The 21,062-nt window shown below is 39.3% G+C and overlaps 2 protein-coding genes across 2 annotated transcripts in view; both read left to right on the plus strand.

The window, feature by feature from the left end:
• The first annotated feature begins 1,722 nt into the window (after nucleotides 1-1,722).
• LOC101313461 (squalene monooxygenase-like) lies at nucleotides 1,723-4,747 on the plus strand. The gene is made up of 8 exons (XM_004289671.1): nucleotides 1,723-2,015; nucleotides 2,365-2,476; nucleotides 2,654-2,828; nucleotides 3,108-3,279; nucleotides 3,394-3,612; nucleotides 3,704-3,979; nucleotides 4,122-4,400; nucleotides 4,500-4,747. Exons 1-8 carry the CDS (start codon nucleotides 1,779-1,781, stop codon nucleotides 4,665-4,667), a joined length of 1,638 nt encoding a protein of 545 aa, XP_004289719.1. The 5' UTR covers nucleotides 1,723-1,778; the 3' UTR covers nucleotides 4,668-4,747.
• A 10,736-nt stretch (nucleotides 4,748-15,483) lies between these two features.
• LOC101315407 overlaps nucleotides 15,484-21,062 on the plus strand; it is an 8,570-nt gene continuing 2,991 nt past the window's right edge. Inside the window, exons 1-14 of the mRNA XM_004292024.1 lie at nucleotides 15,484-15,774; nucleotides 15,849-16,059; nucleotides 16,155-16,236; nucleotides 16,350-16,632; nucleotides 17,058-17,160; nucleotides 17,249-17,385; nucleotides 17,616-17,774; nucleotides 18,433-18,632; nucleotides 18,733-18,876; nucleotides 18,971-19,059; nucleotides 19,349-19,496; nucleotides 19,870-19,913; nucleotides 20,373-20,428; nucleotides 20,525-20,688. Of these exons, the coding sequence (XP_004292072.1) occupies nucleotides 15,484-15,774; nucleotides 15,849-16,059; nucleotides 16,155-16,236; nucleotides 16,350-16,632; nucleotides 17,058-17,160; nucleotides 17,249-17,385; nucleotides 17,616-17,774; nucleotides 18,433-18,632; nucleotides 18,733-18,876; nucleotides 18,971-19,059; nucleotides 19,349-19,496; nucleotides 19,870-19,913; nucleotides 20,373-20,428; nucleotides 20,525-20,688 (2,111 nt within the window). The remainder of the gene's footprint in view (nucleotides 15,775-15,848; nucleotides 16,060-16,154; nucleotides 16,237-16,349; nucleotides 16,633-17,057; nucleotides 17,161-17,248; nucleotides 17,386-17,615; nucleotides 17,775-18,432; nucleotides 18,633-18,732; nucleotides 18,877-18,970; nucleotides 19,060-19,348; nucleotides 19,497-19,869; nucleotides 19,914-20,372; nucleotides 20,429-20,524; nucleotides 20,689-21,062) is intronic.

Genomic DNA, 21,062 nt, shown 5'->3' on the forward strand with positions numbered 1-21,062 from the left:
TATATATATATATATATATATATATATATATTATCTCCTAACACTTGACATTCAATCACTTTACATTTCAAGCTTCTGAGTTTTGCATCCCATAATCACATTCACTCACTGAAAGAGATGCAGAAGTTTATCCTTTAGTTGTGTAAATATGAGTATTCTAGGCTTTAGAGCTCTAAGTACAATTTACCCAGAACATAGAACTAAATATACTGCAAGTAACCATGATGTCCTTAATGAGTATCAGCATCTATATAACATCAATATCCTCTTGTTGGATGATTGCATTTGGGGCAGAGAATATCCTATACCTAAAGTCTTGTACCTGATAATAGTGGTTAATTAAAAGTTGCTGTCCTGCTTACTTCAATCTTGTTTCTTCAAAAATATTTGAAACTGACAAGAGGTTAGGTAGTTCAGTGATCAGTTAGGTCAAGAAGATAAGTCTACATCTTAAAGCAAGAGATTCCTCTTCATGCTTAATATGTCTAACAGGCCCTATAAGTTCATACTAGTGAACCCTTCTTTAGTGCAACATCAGCTAAAGCTTTTGGAATAGTAGTTCTTATATGTATCAGCGCTTTGATGGTACTAATTTCGTGTTTGATACTGCTAATCCAAATCTCGACTCTACTTCCTTGTCGAGTTGCAGATTGTTTGAATGAAACACGAACGCACATAGCTCATTAAGATTCATTGCAGCAAGACATGAATAATATTACTGGAAATGCTTTTCTACAAATATGGTGACTTGGTGAGGTCTGCGAGTTGTGTGTACTGTGTAGTTGAAAAAATAGTGTATTAATATGAGTAAATATACCAGTAATATGCAGGTGCACACATAAAAATATTAAAATTTAAAAAAGGATTGTCACCCTGACTTGACCCAGCAGCCACCTGCGTGACAGATTATTGTAGAAGACTGCAGACATAATATCAGTATTTGCTGTAATTTGTTTACATGATTAGAGAAATGTGTTTTCTTCTGTCTAACCTTTTAATGTTTTAAATTTATTTATCACTACTAGCTGTGATCACCCCCTGTTTGGCACCCATGGTTTCAAAAACTAAAGAAAATTAGTTTTTGACCTTGCATCTCTGGAAATTTTGATAATCTGTACTAGATATATGTTACCCGCTACTTCCTACATATCACCAACCCCATCTCTGACCAAAATCCAGTCTAACTTGGACAGCCTTCAAGTGCTACTCAATCACTTACCATGAACATCATCTTTGGAAGTTAAATCATTATGCCTACTGATGAGTGATGACAAATTTCTTTGTGGTTTTATTCAAATTCTACTCAATCACTTATCATGAACATCATCTTTTGGCAGTTAAATCATTATACTAATGAATGATGACAAATTTCTTTGTGGTGTTATTGAGAGTTAATCAGTAACAAGTGAAGAAGACTAATGGTAATTTTTAAAGGTGTCCCATTTTTAGTATGTTAGATTATCACATTGTATCGATATTGTCTTTAACTTAACTACTCATGCCTAATATATCCAGCTCGGTTTGGCGGTATATATTGTGACACCAGACTTTTGCTAGCACAAATATTTTAATGGAGAATCCTAATTGCCAACCTTTCTTTGTGTATTCTGGTATACAAACCTTTTCTAAATGGTGGGCGCATGATCACATAAACCCCAATTGCCCCAAAAAGCAGTTTTGAAAGTTGGCTGAGTCTATATAAAGGCGCCAAGTTTAGTTTGAGGCACAAACTCAAACACTTGCAGTAGTGCCTTGCAGTAGTGCCTCAGAGAACTAAAATGGATTACCTTTATATAACAGGAGCAGTCATAGCTTCATTGTTAAGTGTTGTTTTCTTGTATACTTTGCCAGGGAAGAGGAAGAATGCCATAGCTTCAGTGAAGACTCAAAATGGGAAACTTTTGAAGAGCTACGGAAATGGAATGTGTCTGCCGGCAGAAATAGGTACAAGTCCTGACATTGTCATCGTTGGTGCTGGAGTTGTTGGTTCGGCACTCGCTTATACTCTTGGGAAGGTGACATTCTCTAACTCATGCCCTAAGCTCTCTAACTCTAAGCCTCTTTCTATGCTTATCTGATATAAAAGTAATAAAACCTTATAAGGTTTAAACTTTACGTTATAATTAATTTCTACAGAGGACATTACATTAAGGAATGATGAGATGTTGGATCTGTTTGTGGTTTTCAAGATTTACTCAATTGTGGTACATTTGGAAACTTTCTGCTAGCCAGTTTAGCATAAATGGTTGTTAGCTTATACATGTAGCAACTATATATCATACTGTTACAATATCTTGAATATTTATTATGACTGGGTTCCTTCCCTTGGGTTTGGCTGTGTTCTGACAGTATGTGCATTTGCAGGATGGGCGCCGAGTGCATGTGATTGAAAGAGACTTGACTGAACCTGATAGAATTGTTGGTGAACTCCTGCAACCTGGAGGATATCTTAGTTTGATTGAGTTGGGCCTTGAAGGTAAGTAAGGACACTTGTTGATACGGAAATAATAAACAATAGTTCTTATAGGGATGTATGATTTCCAAAGATTCTTCATGATTTTGTACATGCCTAATTTAGTTGAGCTTTCTTCTCTCTTAGAGTAGTCTTAGACAGTATATGCTAATTGCTCATCTGTTTGTTTTGCTGAATTAGATTGTGTGAATGAGATTGATGCTCAGAGAGTTTTTGGCTATGCACTTTACAAGGACGGGAAAAGTACCAAGCTGCCATATCCTTTGGAAGATTTCCATCCAGATGTGGCTGGGAGAAGTTTTCACCATGGCCGTTTCATTCAAAAGATGCGTGAAAAGGCCGCATCTTTTCCCAAGTATGCTCCATTTGCTTTAAATGTTTCCGAACTGTTGTGCTGTCACTAGGCTGGCTCTCTGTTGTGTGATTGAATGTTGTATAATTCTGCTTCAGTCTTTTGAACCTTTTCTTTCAAGTATTGAATATTATGACACAACTATTTGAAAAAGAAAATCTTTTGAGAAACTAATGTCTATCAAAATATGTCTGTTATGGAGGATTTGCAATCTTGCATGTTCTATTGGGACTCCCAATTTGGGAGACTTATTACTGTCCTAACTTGAAGTTTTGATATCAGTGTAAGATTGGAGCAAGGCACAGTGACTTCTCTGCTTGAAGAAAAGGGTACTGTCAAAGGGGTCCAATACAAATCCAAAGGCAGTGATCAAGAGCTCACTGCACATGCTCCCCTCACGATAGTCTGTGATGGTTGCTATTCAAACTTGCGACGCTCTCTCTGTAATGCGAAGGTGAAGTTAACATGTTAACCATGTGAAAAAACAAGAGCATGAAGTTATAATTGGTTTAGCTAATACTTGGAAGGTTTGAATAGGAAATATTCATGGTCATTATTATTTCTGCAGGTTGATATTCCTTCATGTTTCGTTGGTTTAGTTCTTGAGAATTGCCAGCTTCCATACGCAAATCATGGGCATGTGATCTTAGCAGATCCTTCACCCATATTGTTTTATCCTATCAGCAGCACCGAGATTCGCTGCCTGGTTGATGTACCAGGCCAGAAAGTACCTTCAATTTCCGCTGGTGATATGGCTCACTACTTGAAAACAAAAGTGGCACCCCAAGTACGTATAGTTTCATAGTTTGCTTCACATACGTTGATTGTTTTGCTTTCTACTTCTCTTATCTAATTCTTTGGACTAATGAGTTGTTCAGGTTCCACTTGAACTGCATGCTGCTTTCTTGGCTGCCATTGATAAAGGAAACATAAAGTCAATGCCAAACAGAAGCATGCCTGCTGCTCCTCATCCCACCCCTGGTGCCTTTCTAATGGGTGATGCAGTCAATATGCGCCATCCTTTAACCGGAGGAGGCATGACTGTGGCTCTAGCTGACATTGTGGTTGTAAGGGATCTTCTAAACCCTCTGAACAATCTGAATGATGCATCAGCCCTTTGCAAGTACCTTGGATCGTTCTATACTCTACGTAAGGTAAGCAGCCTATCCATATTTGATAATTTTAGCACAGACTATATTGGTAAGTTTTTAAAAACCTGCTAATGAAGCCAAAGTCTTAATTTCAGCTCAAACTTGGTAGTAATTTTATATAAGAGACTGCTTGGTTTTTCTGCAGCCTGTGTCTTCTACCATAAACACATTGGCAGGCGCTCTATACAAGGTATTCTGTGCATCTCCTGATCCAGCAAGGAAAGAAATGCGGGAAGCATGCTTCGACTACTTGAGCCTTGGTGGCATCTTTTCCAATGGACCTCTGGCTCTTCTCTCCGGTCTAAATCCTCACCCATTGAGCTTGATTCTCCACTTCTTTTCTGTGGCTATCTACGCTGTTGGCCGGCTGTTACTTCCATTCCCTTCACCCAAACGCATGTGGATTGGAACTAGATTGATTATGGTGTGCATCTGTCCCTTTATGAATTTTTGGGGAATTGGGGTTGTCACACATTCCACTAGGAAGACTTTAAACATATATTGATTTTCTTTCTTTCTGCAGGGCGCATCGGGTATCATTTTCCCAATAATCAGCGCTGAAGGAGTAAGACAAATGTTCTTCCCTGTAATGGTTCCATCCTATCACAGAGCTCCTCCAGTTCATTTAAATGATGTTGATGATAAACAAGAAAAAGCAATTTATGGCATGGAGCAACTTTCAACATTATGAGATAAGCTAGTTCTAATACAGATTCTTCGATGTAACCATTTTCTGGGTTAGTCCAGAAAACCATTGTATGAAAAAGATGAAATTGATCGAATGAAATACTTACATTGTGACATTAAAAGCTAGCACATATGTTATTTTTGGAGAGAAATGAATATTTCATTAATCAAGGGGCGAACCCAAATTACAAACCTGCAAATGCAAGGCCGATAAACTAATAACAAAAAGCATAAGTCTCCAACTCGATCAATAAAGAAAGAGTGAAAGGACACCACCAGCTCACTAAACTATGGACCGAAAAGCCTACATCCGAAATCATAAATACAACAATACTAACAAAGCTACCACACACACCACCCATGCACGCTAACATTGTTGTTGCCATCGCCGCCAGCAACTGTGAGTAAGTGAGAAGTGCTAAATCGGAGCATTGTTGCCCGAGTACCTGATATCTACCAAATCTCAATGCACAAATCATATGGAAACCCACAAACAAAAGAAAAAACTTCCTCAAAACAACACCATACAATCCACCAACTAAACCAAAGCCATGATAAAGCTGAGGCTGCCGAGAGAGGACCGAAAAACATACCCAAGAACCGTAACCAATGAAGATGGGGGAAGCACATATGTTATACTTTGTTGTAGTTACAAATATTTTTTTTGGTCAATTGTTACGAATAATTGACTACGACTTATTTTAGTAGAGGCGAACAATAATATTAATTAATAATATAATGGTAGCCTTAAAATCATGTTACATAGTGACCGGTCAAAATAAATGCCTCAATCGGTTTCCCTATATGTCACACAATAGACGAGGATTAAACTCAGCATTAGCGAGATTTGAAACTGAGCATAGGAGTCCTAGAAGCTCTTACAAACTCAATCACATGTACTTGTTTTTTTAACTGAAAGCTTCAAATCATCCTTAACTTAAGAAAAACACAAATCAAGTAGCTACTCCTCTTCCTCTTTTCCCACCGAACCAACGAGGCAACTGTGCCGCTCTCTACCACTAGTGGAGGAGATCACCAACTAAAACCATTCCCAAGAGGCTAACAAATACCACATATACCACACATGCAAAATTGCAGATACTCAAAACTATTCTTTAGGTAAGTAGGAAACTTGAATCAATTGAAGTTCCAAAAACATTGGATCGGATTATACTTTCAAAACTGACCCGAACTGACCCTACACAATCTGGCCCATTAGATACTTCAAAAACCTTTGCCAAAAGAAGATGGCGGTCAGTTTAGTTTAGAATTCCAAGCATCAATAATTCAAAATCCTCTCAATCCAAATAAAGAACCACATAGCCACTTCCTACTCCCCTACTCGACCTCATTGGAGCCCTCAAACTTCTCACCAGAGGTACTGACGTCAGTCACGCTCGGCCGAGCAATCTATATGAGTAGCTTGTTCCAGCTTACAAATTGCACTTAGGAAGATTGAAATGTTTAACACAATGATAGTTGTTTTGTAAGGTGCCTGAGAGATAGGCATAGTTCCGGGAAGTAATTTTATAGAGAAGTCTATCTCCCTTGCAGGAGGTAAACCAGGCAACTCTTCAGGAAAAACATCCGGGAACTCCCTTACAACAGGAATATCTTCTATTTCCAAGACTCTCATACTTGTATCCACCACATGAGCTAAATATGCCTGACAACCTTTACTCAACAATTTCCTTGTAGCAATAGCGGAAATTATGCAACTAGAAATAACATCTCTTTCCCCTTGGAAAGCAACCTCAAAACCATCTGGACTTCGAAGCACCACTACTTTCTGAAAACAATCTACCATAGCTCTATATGCTTCCAAAAAGTCTATTCCCAAAATCACATCAAACTCCACTATCTCTAAAGGAATTAAATCGGCCTTGAAATTAAATCATTCAACTAAAACTTCACAACCATTAAACACCTAATTTATTCTCATCACCTCACCGGAGGGTAGAGACACATGCCACTCGCTTGGAAGAGACGATGATGGCACATTGGCATGGAGGGCAAATCTACTAGACATGAATGAATGCGTGGCTCCGGGATCAATTAAAGTAAATGCAGGCTGACCAAAAATTAATAACGTACCAATGATGACATATGGAGAAGTACGACCCTCCTGCTGGGTCATAGCATGCAGTCTAGCGCGAGTCATAGGACGTCCACGCTGACCACCGCTCCACTGAGAGCCACCTCTGACCGATGCACTGCCCTGGGCACCATTACTGGAGCCTCCAGCTGAAAACTGACCAACTGGCTGAGTAGGGGTGGGGGTGGTCCTCTGAGCCAACAATGGGCAATCTCTCCTGAAGTGGTCTTGACCACCACACTCAAAGCACCCAGAAAACTGTTGCTACCCATAAGAAAAAGTCTGGCTACCGGATGACCCACCATGGAAGCTACCACCAGAACCATACTGCCCAGACTGCTGCCTACCCAAATGACTCCGAGAAGGTCTCCTGAAACGTCCTCTAGTCCTGTTTCGAGCACCAGAGCTCGATCCCCCACTACTGCCACTACCAGCAGATGATCCAGAAGCGGATGATGAAGCAGCCTTCTTGGATGGACCCTAACTAGGACCACCAAAATCACGGGGCCGAGCACCATATGTCCCCCTGAACTCAATGGCCATGGCTGCACCAACTGCATCCGTAAAGGTCGGGTAAATTACCCCTGTCATCTTGTCCGCATACACCCCACCAAGTGCCCCAATGAACATCTCAATCCTGGTTTTCTCATCAGGAATCAAATATGACACATGGTAGCTCAGGGAAGTGAATCTTTCCTGGAACTCTATGATACCCTCATCATCCCTCTTTGTCATATGCAGGAAATCCGACTGAATTCTGCTGTGGTGGGCATGATTGAAATACTGCCCCAAGAAGAGAGTCTTAAACTGCTCCCACGACATATTCAGAGCATCCTCAACATTTCTGCTGGCAAGCGACCACCAATGATATGCTGAATCATCCAGAAAAGTCACTGTCATCTTCACCTTTCTTTCTTCTGGCAACTCAGTGCTCGCAAAAGCATTTTCCATCTTGTCCACCCAATTGTGAGCATCAAGAGGTCCCTTGACACCCTTGAACTCTCTGGCACCATAAACTTCTCTCCTTTTCACCGTAGGAGGGCGTGGAGCTCGATCCATGACATCCTTCAACATATTTCCAATATCATCAACCAGTCCCCTGACCTCATTGCCCTCATCGGCATTGGTCGAAGTAGCCACATGGGGTTACCGTGGGCACCTAGGAGGCATAGTACCTGAGGAAGAAGATATTTAGTAGTCCATAAACAAGACTAACACAACTATCACACATACCCAATAACACATAGCATCAAAAGCATAAAATGCCAATGAATCCGCCGTGGTCGGATCATCACTTTATAGACACTACGTGCTACTTAGGCAATTATGATAGTGACAAAGAAGCAGGAAAAGGAAACCTAAAGCTTTGATACCAACTGACACGACCCACCCCGAATTTCACCATGAAACCCGGAGTAAGTCGTGCAGGGACCACCTCCAAGGAAGATATTACCGAAAAATTCGGCATAACCTCCCTTGAAAATAGACAACCCTTCCTAAGAAAACCTGCAAACACTTTCAAAATTTTCAATCCAACCTTAACTCCTGGAGCCTACGTGCTCCCCAAATACAACCACCACCAACAACACAATATTATCCAAACATCAGATATAATTATCCAAAAGATAACATAAATTCTCCGACAAATATTTTAAAATGTCAACATGCCTTCGCTCACAACCGAAATAATATACATTAAACCAAAGTATTCAGAGCTACTAAACACTAGCGGAAATAAGGAAACACAGGTAGATTAAACAGGTAACCTACGGAAGAAAAGTGGTGGAAAAGCGGGTGATTATGCCTCGTCTCCTACTAGATCAACCCGTACTCTGCAGACTGGGCATTTTAAAACGAATGACCTAGGGGAAATCATTTAATAACGTTAGAGTGAGTGGACAAAAATAAATAAATAAAAATATTTATGCTTCCCCATTTCAATTTCCAAAGAAAAATATACTGCATGTGGCAGCTCAAAAGCGTTCAACTCATAAACTAACAATTTCACGACTAGCTCCGGCTAGTCACCAACTCAAATAAAATGGAGCATCTCAGGCTAAATTATATATAATCATATATATATATATATGTGTGTATGTATTTATACTCGTCATACTCTTTGTACAAATTCTATGAAGGAATAAGCAAAATAGAAATTCATATAAGGCTACTACGCTTGCGTCTAACGCTCACGTCACACCATAATGGAATTTTTCCTCATTATGGCGGAAAAGCACGAGTGTATATACGTGTGGACTCCCTATATGAAAACCTATATGAACCAGAAAATAAAATAGTTTTCATATAGGGCTACTACGCTTGTGTCTAACACTCACGTCACACCATAATGGTATTTTACCTCATTATGGCGGATCAAGCACGTATGGCTAGCTAGCATTTATATACATACTATACTCATAATATCCATTAAACATATCCACCGAAAATCTCATTTTCGGGATCTCTCCAAAGGAGGAAAATTGCCAAATTTCCGAGAAAGAAATAAATCTCAGGAAAAGAAATAAATGATCAACAAATAATTCATCGCATGCTTTTCAATTAAAACAAAAGTCCACTCACAAATTAGGCCTAAGCCTGACGACGCTCCGAGGCTTCCTCTGCTCGGGCCTCCTCTCGTCCAGTTCCAAATATATAATTAATTTCCCACTAAAAAATCCAATAATCAAACACAATGGGTAAAATTAAACGTGAGCCTCCCACACACTCATCATTGCCCAACTTCGCCATTCTTAACTCAAAATGGCTCAAACTTCACCAAACATACCGGTAGCCTTAAATCAACCTTTTACAGATTAATGACTTAAATCCTACGGCCGGATTCTACATTAATTAACCGCCAAAAATACCAAACTTCGGAAATTCACAAACCTATCCAAAACTCATCCGAAAATTCTATAATTTACTTCAATAAACTCCCCTTAATATTCCAAATTTAAAAACATTAAAATCTCCCAACCGGCGCCGGCAACGGCGGCCGGAGGCCGATTCCGGCGACCTCCAATTCCTATGAAATTTTGACAGAATAATCCTCTCATCATGCTCTACAACTTTCTTAACTAGCACAAACCCAAAATCCAAGCCTAGCTATGCCAATCGAGCAAAAACATCAAAATCGCCCTAGAACTTCCACCTCAAATTTCTCCTTACCTGAAGCGAACCGGAGTGAGTCCTTTTAGGGCAAGGCAGCTGAGTTGGAGACCTACAAAACCGTACCAAGTTTGCCTGGATTGGTGGCCGGAGGAGGGAGTTCCGGCGAGTGAAGCAACACGGCAGTCGCACCTTTCGGGGGAGAATACTCCTTCACGGCGGCGCTAGGGCGGCTATCACCGGCCTAGAATAGAAGCTGGGTCGGAGGGCAACCGAACGGGACCGGTGCGGTAGTCCCAGGCGGCCGGACGCCAGCGGACGAGCGGCCGGAATGACTAGCAGTGGGAGGGACTCGGGGAGAGAGAGAACCGGGAGGAAGAGAGAAGAAAGAGAGAAGAAAGAAATGCTTTGGGCCTCCACACCCGGTCCAAGTCCAAAAATATACCCAACTCCACCAAAAATTTACTCCCCAAAATAATACCCTAATAAAATTACCTTTTACTAGCTAAAATTTACCATTTTACCGTCGTCATAATTTTCTCTTACAAATAACTCTCTGAAATAATCGTCCCCCAAAACCCCTCTAGGGACCAATTAAATTATAACCTCAATGACGGAGACAGTAAAATTCTTATTATAACTAAGCTAGTAAATAAGGTAAAAATTTAAGAGTCGGGATGTGACATATTCTTTCTTGACATCGTGAATGATTGCATGGATTATATGGTTACATTATCATGGTTAGTGTTAGTGTGCCCTTAAAATATCTTATTTAAGCTTATATGTTTATTCATATAATTCTTATTACAACTTTTTGATTGTTTGTTGTTACACTAACCATGTCAATGGGAGTTCGATCTAGTCTTGTGAGGGAGTTCATACCCATCATTTTTCTCAGCTCAAGCATATTTGGATGATCTTTAAGTTTACAAGGATGCCAATCACAAATAGCATTAGTCAGATGATCACGAGATCAAACTATTGCGAATGTGTGCTAATTGACTATTTGTTAACCTCAAGTTAGGGATATTTACTTTCACTAATTTGCTATTACACTACTATTATATGTTTAATTAATTAATATTCTGAAAAACAATTAAAGTCAATCTTGGGTTATCTTGCTACTTGTCATGACCATTAGACAGATTCACATCTTTGTCATAAAGAAACTTGGGAGGAACAAATTCATAGTCACCTGATCAACCCCAATTCACACTCTTTGAAAGCATCATCTTCTCCCTTTCTTCAAGCTACTTCAAATGGTTACCAATATATATGAGTTACACAAAATTCATTCCTATAACGTTATGCCTCAAAAGATCAAGAGTCACCCAATTCACAACAATACATATACTCACATTGGCATTACAAAATCATATTCCAATAGAAAAAAATAACGTTATTCCTCACGCACAGGGCTGCCATTTAGGTTACCACAACATTTGTAAACTTCATCCTCAACACAAAACCGCCGCCACAGAGAGCACCATGAATCATGCACTCACTGAACTTCAACCACCAAACACTCAGTCACACACACTCAATAGCATATATAAATTTAGAAATTTCATCTCAATCATGAATTTTTTTTTTCTTTTCTTTTTAAAGATATTGGAAGTTACACTACTACACAAAAAGTTTCAACAAACATTATTATAGAGCTTTCATGACGTTTATCAAATGTCATCTACTTCGCCGTCTATACCAAAATCATGGCTTCCCCATCCTTTTAAAGACGTTTGTAAAACATCGTGAAATATCTTTAATGACATTTGATAAGGGTCCGTGTGAGGGCAATCTTCCACCTGAAGAATCGAAGCCGACCAAGGGTGATTCCAGACATGACCGTGTTGGCAGACGATCCTTAACGAACAAATACCATAATTGTGGGTCCGTCAACCAATACCAAAACCAATTTAAAGGCCAAAACCTAAAATATTGGTGAAAGGGTTCTACAAGGAATAAAAGTTGGACTCCATGGCTAAAACCCACAAGCCCCACCTAGATCCCACACCCAGACACTACTCCAGGCCCTAATCCATATCTGACCCGGATCACAGGTCCAAACCCAGTACCGCCTCACCCTTGGAACCAACCATTGCGCCACCTTCTCATGCCGGAAAATGCACATCAACAACTGAGCCCGCGTCTCACTAGGTCTCATCCAGGCAACCTCATATGCTTCAACCCAACAACCCCTGGTGTAAGATGGAAATCATGGCCTGTCACCTCCATAGATCTGAGCTTCTTGTACCTTTAGTAATAAATGGAACAATCTACATTGTTCCAGAAATAAGTATTAAGTATCTAGTATTAAGTATGTTATTTATTAAGAGTTAGTGTTCTATGCTTAGAGGGGATGAATCTGTAGATCAGCCCTTAAAAATAAGAGTTGTAAACTCATTTTCTGGAGTTCATGCTCAATCTAAGTTTACCCTCATTCTCTCTCTCCTCCCTCCTCTCTCTCTCTCTCTATCTCTCTCTCTCATTCATCTGAGATCTAGAAGGTTGAGACGTTGATCTCTTCCTTTTCTTACTTCTGCTACGCTAAGTTGGCATTAGAGCAGGGATTAACCTTGTTTCTATGGCGAATGAAGCACCAATTACGCAAGCTGCATTTCAAGCTTTTCAACCAGAAATGCGAAATGCTCTTGCACAAATCGCCCAAGCTGTGAATGGAAATCCTCAGAGTCAAAATCCTATTCCAGCCAACAACAATCAACGGGCTCCTGCTGGCAACAATCGCAGGCCAATTTATGAAGATGATTCCAGTGATGAAGAAGTGGAAAATATTCTTCTACAGCCAGAAAATCAAAAGGAAGGACAGGATCGTGATTTTTGCATCAGGATGGATTTACCATCATTCAATGGTAATTTACACATCTAGGATTTCCTTGATTGGTTATCGGAAGTGGAGCGTTTCTTTGACTACATGGATATTCAAGAGCACAAAAAGGTGAAACTAGTTGCTTATAAGCTGAAGGGTGGCGCTTCAGCATGGTGGGAATAATTGTAACTTAGCAGAACACGTCAAGGAAATGCAGGAATAAAAATATGGCCAAGAATGAAACAATTGCTTCGTTCTCGCTTTCTTCCACCAGATTATGACCATGTATTGTTTCAGCAATATCACAACTGCCGGTAAGGAAACCGTTCTGTACGAGACTATGTTGTTGAGTTCTATCGCCTTTCGGCTCGAAATGACTTGTCTGAAACCAAAATTCTACATGTTGCAAGGTTTATTGGAGGGCTGAAGCCAAGTATCCATGCTCTTGTTGTCCTATAACCAGTATACCTTCTTAATGATGCGATTCAGCTTGCAACAAAAGTAGAAGCTCAACTAGAGCGTTCAAATACACAACATTATTTCTCCGGTAAAGGGATACTACCCACTCCAGATCAGGTTCCACCATAAAAAGTTGCTCCTGGAGTTGACAACCCTCTTATTGTTGCAAGCCAAGATTGTGAGTCTAGCAAGGCTAAAACCACCAGAGTCAGCACTACAAAGACCGCAACAGTCAATCCTTATGCACCCCCACCTCCAATCAAGTGTTTTCGTTGCAATCAGCCAGGGCATCGCTCTAATCAATGTCCTTCTCGCCAAGTGAATTTAGCAACTCATGATGGACAAAATATAGTGCTGCAAGAAAAGGAAGATGATGTTGAAGATGAGGCTGAAGTGACTTACAAAGACGAAGGTGTTTCCCTGGTAGTGCGAAGACTGATGTATACTCCAAAGCAAGAGTTAAATCCACAGCAGCACAACATATTTCATACTAGATGCACTGTCAACCAGCGTGTCTGCAATCTGATTATAGATGGTGGAAACAGTGAGAATATTGTGTCGAAAACAATGGTGGACAAACTCCAATTGAAGACTCAGCCATATCCAGCTCTTTACACTATTGGATGGATTAAGAAGGTCCGCAAAACCAAGGTAACTGAGCAATGTAAAATCCCATTCTCAATTGGAAAGTTTTATAAGGATGAAGTTCTCTGCGATGTGGTAAATATGGATGCTTGTTACATGCTTTTGGGCAGACCATGGCAATTCGATGTTGATTCTACACATAAAAGCAGAGAGAACACAATCACCTTTTTCAAGGATGAGGTTAAAATTATCTTAGCTCCAATGCGTGAGACTTCGCCCAAAACTTCCCAAGCTGGGAGTCGATCATTCCTTATTGTGAATGACATTGTGAAAGAGTTTGCATATAACAACATGGTGAACCACTCTACTGGCAAGACACCACTTGAAGTCATCCATGGTCGAACCACTCATCACACACTTGATTTGGTGCCTTTACCGAAATTACCATGAATGAGTATCACTGCCAACCTTATGGCAGAAAAGATGGCAGACAGCATGATGCACACTAAGAAGGCCATAGAAGAGTCCAATGCCCATTACAAATCTCATGCCTACATGCACATGCATCTCAAAGCTTTCAAAGAGAGTGATGGAGTCATGGTCCATCTCAGCAAAGAGGGATTTCCAGTGGGTACATACATACAATAAGCTGAAGCAAAAGAAGATTGGACCAGTAAAGATACTTAAGAAGATCAACGACAATGCCTATGTTGTTGATTTGCCAGCAGAATATTCCATCTCCAAAACTTTCAATGTTAAGGATCTGTATGAATATTATGCTGCTGCCAAAACTTATCCGTTACCAGCTATAACCTCGAGGTCGAGCTTTTCTCAAGAGGAGGGGACTGATGTAGAACAAAGAGCTGCTTAAGTCGTTGTATAATGATCTTTCATTATACAATGAATCAGTAATAAATGGAATAATCTACATTGTTCCAGAAATATGTATTAAATATCTAGTATTAAGTATGTTATTTATTAAGAGTTAATGTTCTATGCCTAGAGGGGATGGATATGTAAATCAGCCCTTATAAATAGGAGTTGCAAACTTATTTTCTGGAGTTCATGCTCAATCTAAGTTTACCCTCATTCTCTCTCTCTCTCTCTCCTACCCCTTTCATTTGATATCTACAAGGTTGAGACGTTGATCTCTTCCTTTTCTTACTTCCGCTACACCAGACGCATCGTAGTCCATCATCAATCATGAGATTGGAAGTGATTAGTAAGGAAGAGGACCAGCGCTGAAACAAAAGGGTGCAGCAACTCGGGGATTGCCATGGAGGGATTCGCGAGGCCAAGAGGCTCGTCAGCCGAGAACCATAAACAAGAAGGTCGCCGGTCAAGAGATTTGGGTAGAAAACCCTAAGATTAGCCGCCGCGGTAACGAGAGAGCGAGCAAGCGCTTTCATAGGTTTTTTGTTTTTATGTTAATATATGCCCAACTAAGCTTTGTTTACTTTGACCCCGATTGAAATTTTTCACTTTAAAAGAAAAATATCAGTCTTTGTTTATGCTAGTTGACAACCTTAATTATATTAAATATGAGTAAACCTATTAACAATGACATGATAAATAAAACAAAACGTTACACAATAAAGAACTAGGTCACTATTATATTTCGAAACCCGATCCGACCCGGCCCGGTAGAGTACTTCTAAAACCTTTTCCGATGGAAGATGGCGGTCAGTTGAGTTTAGAATTGCAAGTCCCCAATAGCTCCTGTAATTTCAAATCCTCTCAATCCCAATGGAAGAACCACAGAGCCACTTCCTACTCCCCCACTCGACCTCGTCGGAGCTCTCAGACTCCTCACCGGAGTCAATGACTTCAGTCACGCTCGGCCGAGCAATCTCCTCTCTCCTCTCCGCCCGCCCCAAAAAGCTACACGACGCCGTTTCGCAGCTCTCTCCTCTTCCTCCTCTCGCCTCCGTCTCCGGCTCCCTCGACGACTCGCTCCGCTTCCTCCACAACTACCTAAACGACGCCGCTCGCCGAAACGAGCCTCTCGATGAAATCCTCATCCCTATGCTCGATCACGTAAGCCAAAATTTCATCTCATTCGCGCTTTGAATTCTCCAGATTAGTGTTGATTTCGTTTTTCTTGACTCCAGTATTTGAGGAACAAGGATTCGAAGCACGGCGGCCAAGCTTTGGTGGTTCTGAACTGGCTATTTCAAGATGAAGTGATTTTCCGAGCTGTTGCGACGGCGCTGGTTAGAGTGATTTGGACCAAGGATAATCGGTTTGTTGTGCTCGGATGGTGTACTTTCGTGCGTGGTGTATTGGAGTATGAGAGCTCTGTTACTCAATTTCTGATGAACGGTAACGAAACCTAAGTTTTTAGAAGCAAAAATGAAGTTGAGATTAGTGTGTTTAGTGATGGAGTATGATTTTCGACCCGATGCTTGAAATGACAGGGATAAAGGAGAGGTATCCTGATTTGTTGAAGATACTGGCTTCATGTATTCCGCAGCTCTCAGTTGTTCTGCACAAAGGAAGGTAATTGATGACTATGATTTTTTGATTGTGTATATGTTATGAATACTTCATGCACTGATTGCTTGTTTGTCGGTTTTAGTTGGTCTTAATGTTGGACCCTTTTGCCTTGGCAGCACTTTGCAGGATGGATATGAACTGCCCTCTCGCCTTGCTGTGTCTGCTGCTGATTGTTTTCTGGCTCTCTCGGAAGCATTGATCAGAAAAGCTAAAGTTTCAAGTAACAAGGCAAAGTTATTGGATTCAAAGGCACAAAAGCGTCCGGTTGTGTCCCTTGATGGTGGTGAAAAGAAAGCAAAGCCAGCTCCTGAAACTTTAGACGCCTCAAACATGGAGTTGGACTATATACTTTGGGATCATTTAGAGGAAGTTTATGGTCTAGTGCAGAAACTCGTTGCTGTAAGTTCCATACTTTTGCATTTGTTTTTACCTATCTTCTGCATTTTGAGCTTAACATGTCGTAGATACGTTTAAAATGTTGTGCTATTGATATTCGCTGATTGTGCTGTTTTTCTTTGGCTGCATATAGTATTTCTAATAGATAGCTACTGTCATATTGTCATTTGTCAATTGGGAAATAAATAGCCGTTCTGGTTTAGTTACGGTCATTATCTCAGCTCTCAAATTTTCAATTTGATGATGATGCTTTTATGTTTAACAGTTAAAATTACATAATTAAGTTTAGAAAGAAGGACTTCCATGGTAACGGTTCATCTAGTTGTCACTAATTCTTTGGTATAACTGTCTAAGATTCTTCAAATCATTACATCTTGTGTAACATGCTTGAAGTTTGTATCATGATAATGTTTCTAAATGCACTGCAGTGGAGCAGAAAAAGCCGACCTTTGCATGCCAAAGGATTGGAACAAGTGCTTAAGTGGTTGCACGAGTTTAAAGGACATTATCGTAACGTGAAAGCTGAGGCAGGTCCTTTACCCATCTTCATAAATATTACATATCTTATGGTGTCTTATTTGTGTGGGGTATGATGATTTGTTTGTATCATGAAAGACAGGCTCGAAGGTTATCAAAACTGGAATGTTGCTACTGTCTTCTTGTTGGAAGCATTATGGCATGCTAATGCATTTGGAAGATCAGAAATTTTCCCAGCATTACAAAGAACTGTTGGACCAATACTTAGCAGGCATACAGGTTAGTTATACTAAATACTTTAAGTTTCATTATGTCATGTAATCTATGATTTTACGACAGGTAAGGTAATAAGAATTCCCTGTTCTTAGGTTATATCTCTGAGTTTCTCAACTGGTCTTGATTTGTTCCACTTTGTGGGTGTATCGACAATCTATTTGCATGACTTCTATTTAGTTTCACTTGATGGAATCACTAGCTTTCTGATACACTATACATACATATATTTGCAGTTTTATGCAAGTCAGACTGAGAATAAGGATGGGAGTTCTGAGACCATAAAGTTCTTTCTGAATTGTTTATGCCTTCTACTGGGGCGATTTGATAGCAAGAAATTTGAGAGCGTAGTCGCCGAATACGGGATGAGGATATCTCAGGTTCTCTTACCACAGGTAATAACTGAGGTTTTGAAGAAAATTTCTGTGGGGTTTATATTCTAAGATAGAGCTCCATTCAGCTTGGTGGTTTGCATGTTGTTATAGTATGCTTCCCTTGAAAGGCTTGTAGATGTGTAATCTAAAATCTTAGCAAATTTTTGTTATTGGGAGTAGCTTACCTTGAACTGTGATCGCATCTTACCTGGTTAGTATGCTTGTCAATTATAGATCACTCAGTGCACATCAAATTTAAGAAGTTATTGTATTTTAGACATAGTAATTTAAGCTCTGTTTGATATATTAGGGTTGGGAACGTATATGACGCTTTTCTTTCCGGGTTTGATCATGATACTACTTTCTTTAACCAAATGTGCTATATAATTGAGACCTAGGTTATGTAATTGGTCCTGGGAGTTAACTTGGTCTGGATGGTACATTTAATTTTATATTGGGTTGGGCACCTGTTGTGATAAAATAGTGTACCGTAATAATTTAATGGGTACTTAAGAGAGATTCTATGAATTAAGATAATATTGCCATCCTAAGTGCCATTACATGATCAGTTATCTTTTCATACTGTTCAAATTAACTATGTTTAGCACTTAGTATTAGAGTTACCTCTTAATGGCTATTGTTTTTTGGTTTCCTACTAACATTTATTTTCATCTTGCAGCTTCATTCTGCTGCTGATGATGTTATTGAAGGGGTTGTGTGTATATTCAAAGCATTAATATTTAAGCAAAAATCATCTGGAAGCAGTCTCACTGACACCGGAGAGGTGGATGCTGTGCTTCCGCTGCTGATTCACCTTCTCGATGAACGAGATGGCACAGCAAGAGCTGTGGTTCTGCTTATAGCAGAATACTGCTTGATGTAGTTTTCTTCGCCTATACTTTTTGTGTTTGGCAATTTGGCAGAAATCAATTATGATATCTCCTTACTGATTGGCAATTTGGCATAAATGATCCACCAGGAGCAGAGACAGTCAGTGCCTTAAAGAAGTTATTGAGCGTCTTACTTCTGAAGATGTTCAACAGAGAAGAAATGCAGTTGATGTTATATCAGAAGTCATACATTTGTCTTCAGACTCAAAAAACGTACATACCCAGCTATCATGGTACAAAGAATGTTCTGTCCGATTTGTTGTTTCATAATAGTATGATGTTTTTCATCATTCTACCTTTCTTTACTTCTTTCTCTGATAATTGCAGGCAGGATATAGCAAAGCACTTGCTTGTGCTACTTGAAGATGAAGATATTGCAATTAAGGAACAAGCGTCCAGTTTGCTTCCATTAATTGGTTCGTTTCATAGTTAAAGTTTTAAGCTATAATTCATGCCAAGTGTGATTTTACATTTTCAATGTACTTGCTTTCTGTGTATAGTTTGGTTGTTTCACATTAAATATAAAAAATAATAAAAGATAAAATTCTTCGGACCAGAACATTATAAATATCGGTTATACACTTATACTTGAACCATGTTCTTAAGTAAAAGTAATGTTGTTTGAAACTGCTTTTAGCACTATCATAATTAGTAAAGATACAAATTTAGTTGTAGTAGATAATTATCATACTCCTTTTATTGCAGACCCTTCATTAGTTCTACCTGCTTTAGTTAATCTGATTTACTCTGGGGATGAAAGATTGCAAGCAACTGCCAGTGATGCTTGTGTTGCGGTGCTCAAATATCATGGCCAGAAGGCTGAAGTCATTTGTATGCTGCTTGACTGTCTTAGGTATTTTTCCATTTCATTTCATAATTGTTTCCTTATTTCTCAAAGTTTCATATGTCCGTCTTGTTTATGTAAATGTCTTTTCACTCTTTTGAGACTCTATTGGGTTCATGTTATAAAAACATATGTGTTGTTATAGCTATTAAAATAATAATATTTAGAGAATCTTGGTCTGGACCGCTCTGGTGTCAGGTTTAGGGTCAAACCCCCTCATAGTTTCCTGTCTTCTAAGATTGTATGTTTCAGCAGGAGGCCATAGTTTCAAGAATGAGTCTGCAAGATGGGGTTGGGGGGTCTCTGGATATAGAAAAATAAAATAAAAATATGTTAGACAGCAAACAGAAGTTGACCAATTTTAATTTCTTCTTCCTTGCAGCAACCTCAGCCAAAGTGTAAATCTTAACAGTACTGGAGGCACAGGTACAGTTTTAATGTTACCACTTTCCATTGTGTTTTAATGGGGAGAAATAGTTAAACTTGTTTTTAATATTCTCTACCAATTCTTCGGAGACCAACCAAACTGCACATTTAAGTAAATATTTGTATGCAACTTGAAGTGTCCAAATTCTGCAATTTTAGAATATGCTATGTTTCTACATCAAGCTCCATCCAAGTTTTTTGTTTCCAGATATTGAATGAAAATCTTGCTTTGTCTGTTTCTAGTGTTGTATATTCTTCTGTCAACAGATTTTTTCTTTTGCTTGTTTCTTGTGCTTTTAAATGGATCATATGTTCCTTTCAAAAAAATGGATGATATGTTTGGGAGAATATCAGTTCCTTTTTTTTTTTTTTTTTTTTTGTTGGTTTTGGCTTCCAGTATTCTGATTATTGCTTCTATCATGTACTATTCCAATATGGTGTCCTGTTTGAAACTTGCAGGATCCAAATTGGAGAGTGATCGAGTGCTTAGGCTAATCCCAGAGTGGTCTAAAAGTGTAAGATGATGGAAACTCAAATTTTTCGCAAGTCTCTATTACTTTTAATTACATGTTAAAGCCTGATGATCTTTGTTTCCTACTGATTTATCACAGGTCCAAAGCTGGAACCTCTTGATTGAACCACTGATTGACAAGATGTTTGCAGAGCCATCAAACGCAAACATTGTTAGGTTTTTGAGTCATATAAGTGAACACCTGGCAGATGCTGCTGATGTAGTGCTCTCTTGTGTTCTAAGGCATGCTAAGCGACTTAAAGAGTGAGTACTTGTTGTGCTGGTGTTCTGAAAAGATGGATACAAAAATAAAAAGTACAATATAAACGATGAACTTGAGTTTGTGAAAATTATGCATCATTATGTGTTTGCTGCGATTGAAAGTTTAACAATTCCTATAAAATTACTATGCTTTGCTTCCTAGTACAATTCTTATCCTCATAAGATTACTACTGGTGTTCAGTGTCTTGTGTTTAGCTTTTGCACATAGATGAGCTTTAACCGTAAAGTAGTGTAAAAAGTGAATTTAAGGCTTCATACTCTTATCTTGGAAAAACACAAGGGTTTGTTGCGATGAGCTTTCACCCTAAAGTAATGTCGTTCCGACTAGGATCTGCTCGTGTACTTTTTACTTTTCA

This window comes from Fragaria vesca, linkage group LG2 (genome assembly GCF_000184155.1).
Source record: "Fragaria vesca subsp. vesca linkage group LG2, FraVesHawaii_1.0, whole genome shotgun sequence".
Classification (NCBI taxonomy): domain Eukaryota; kingdom Viridiplantae; phylum Streptophyta; class Magnoliopsida; order Rosales; family Rosaceae; genus Fragaria; species Fragaria vesca.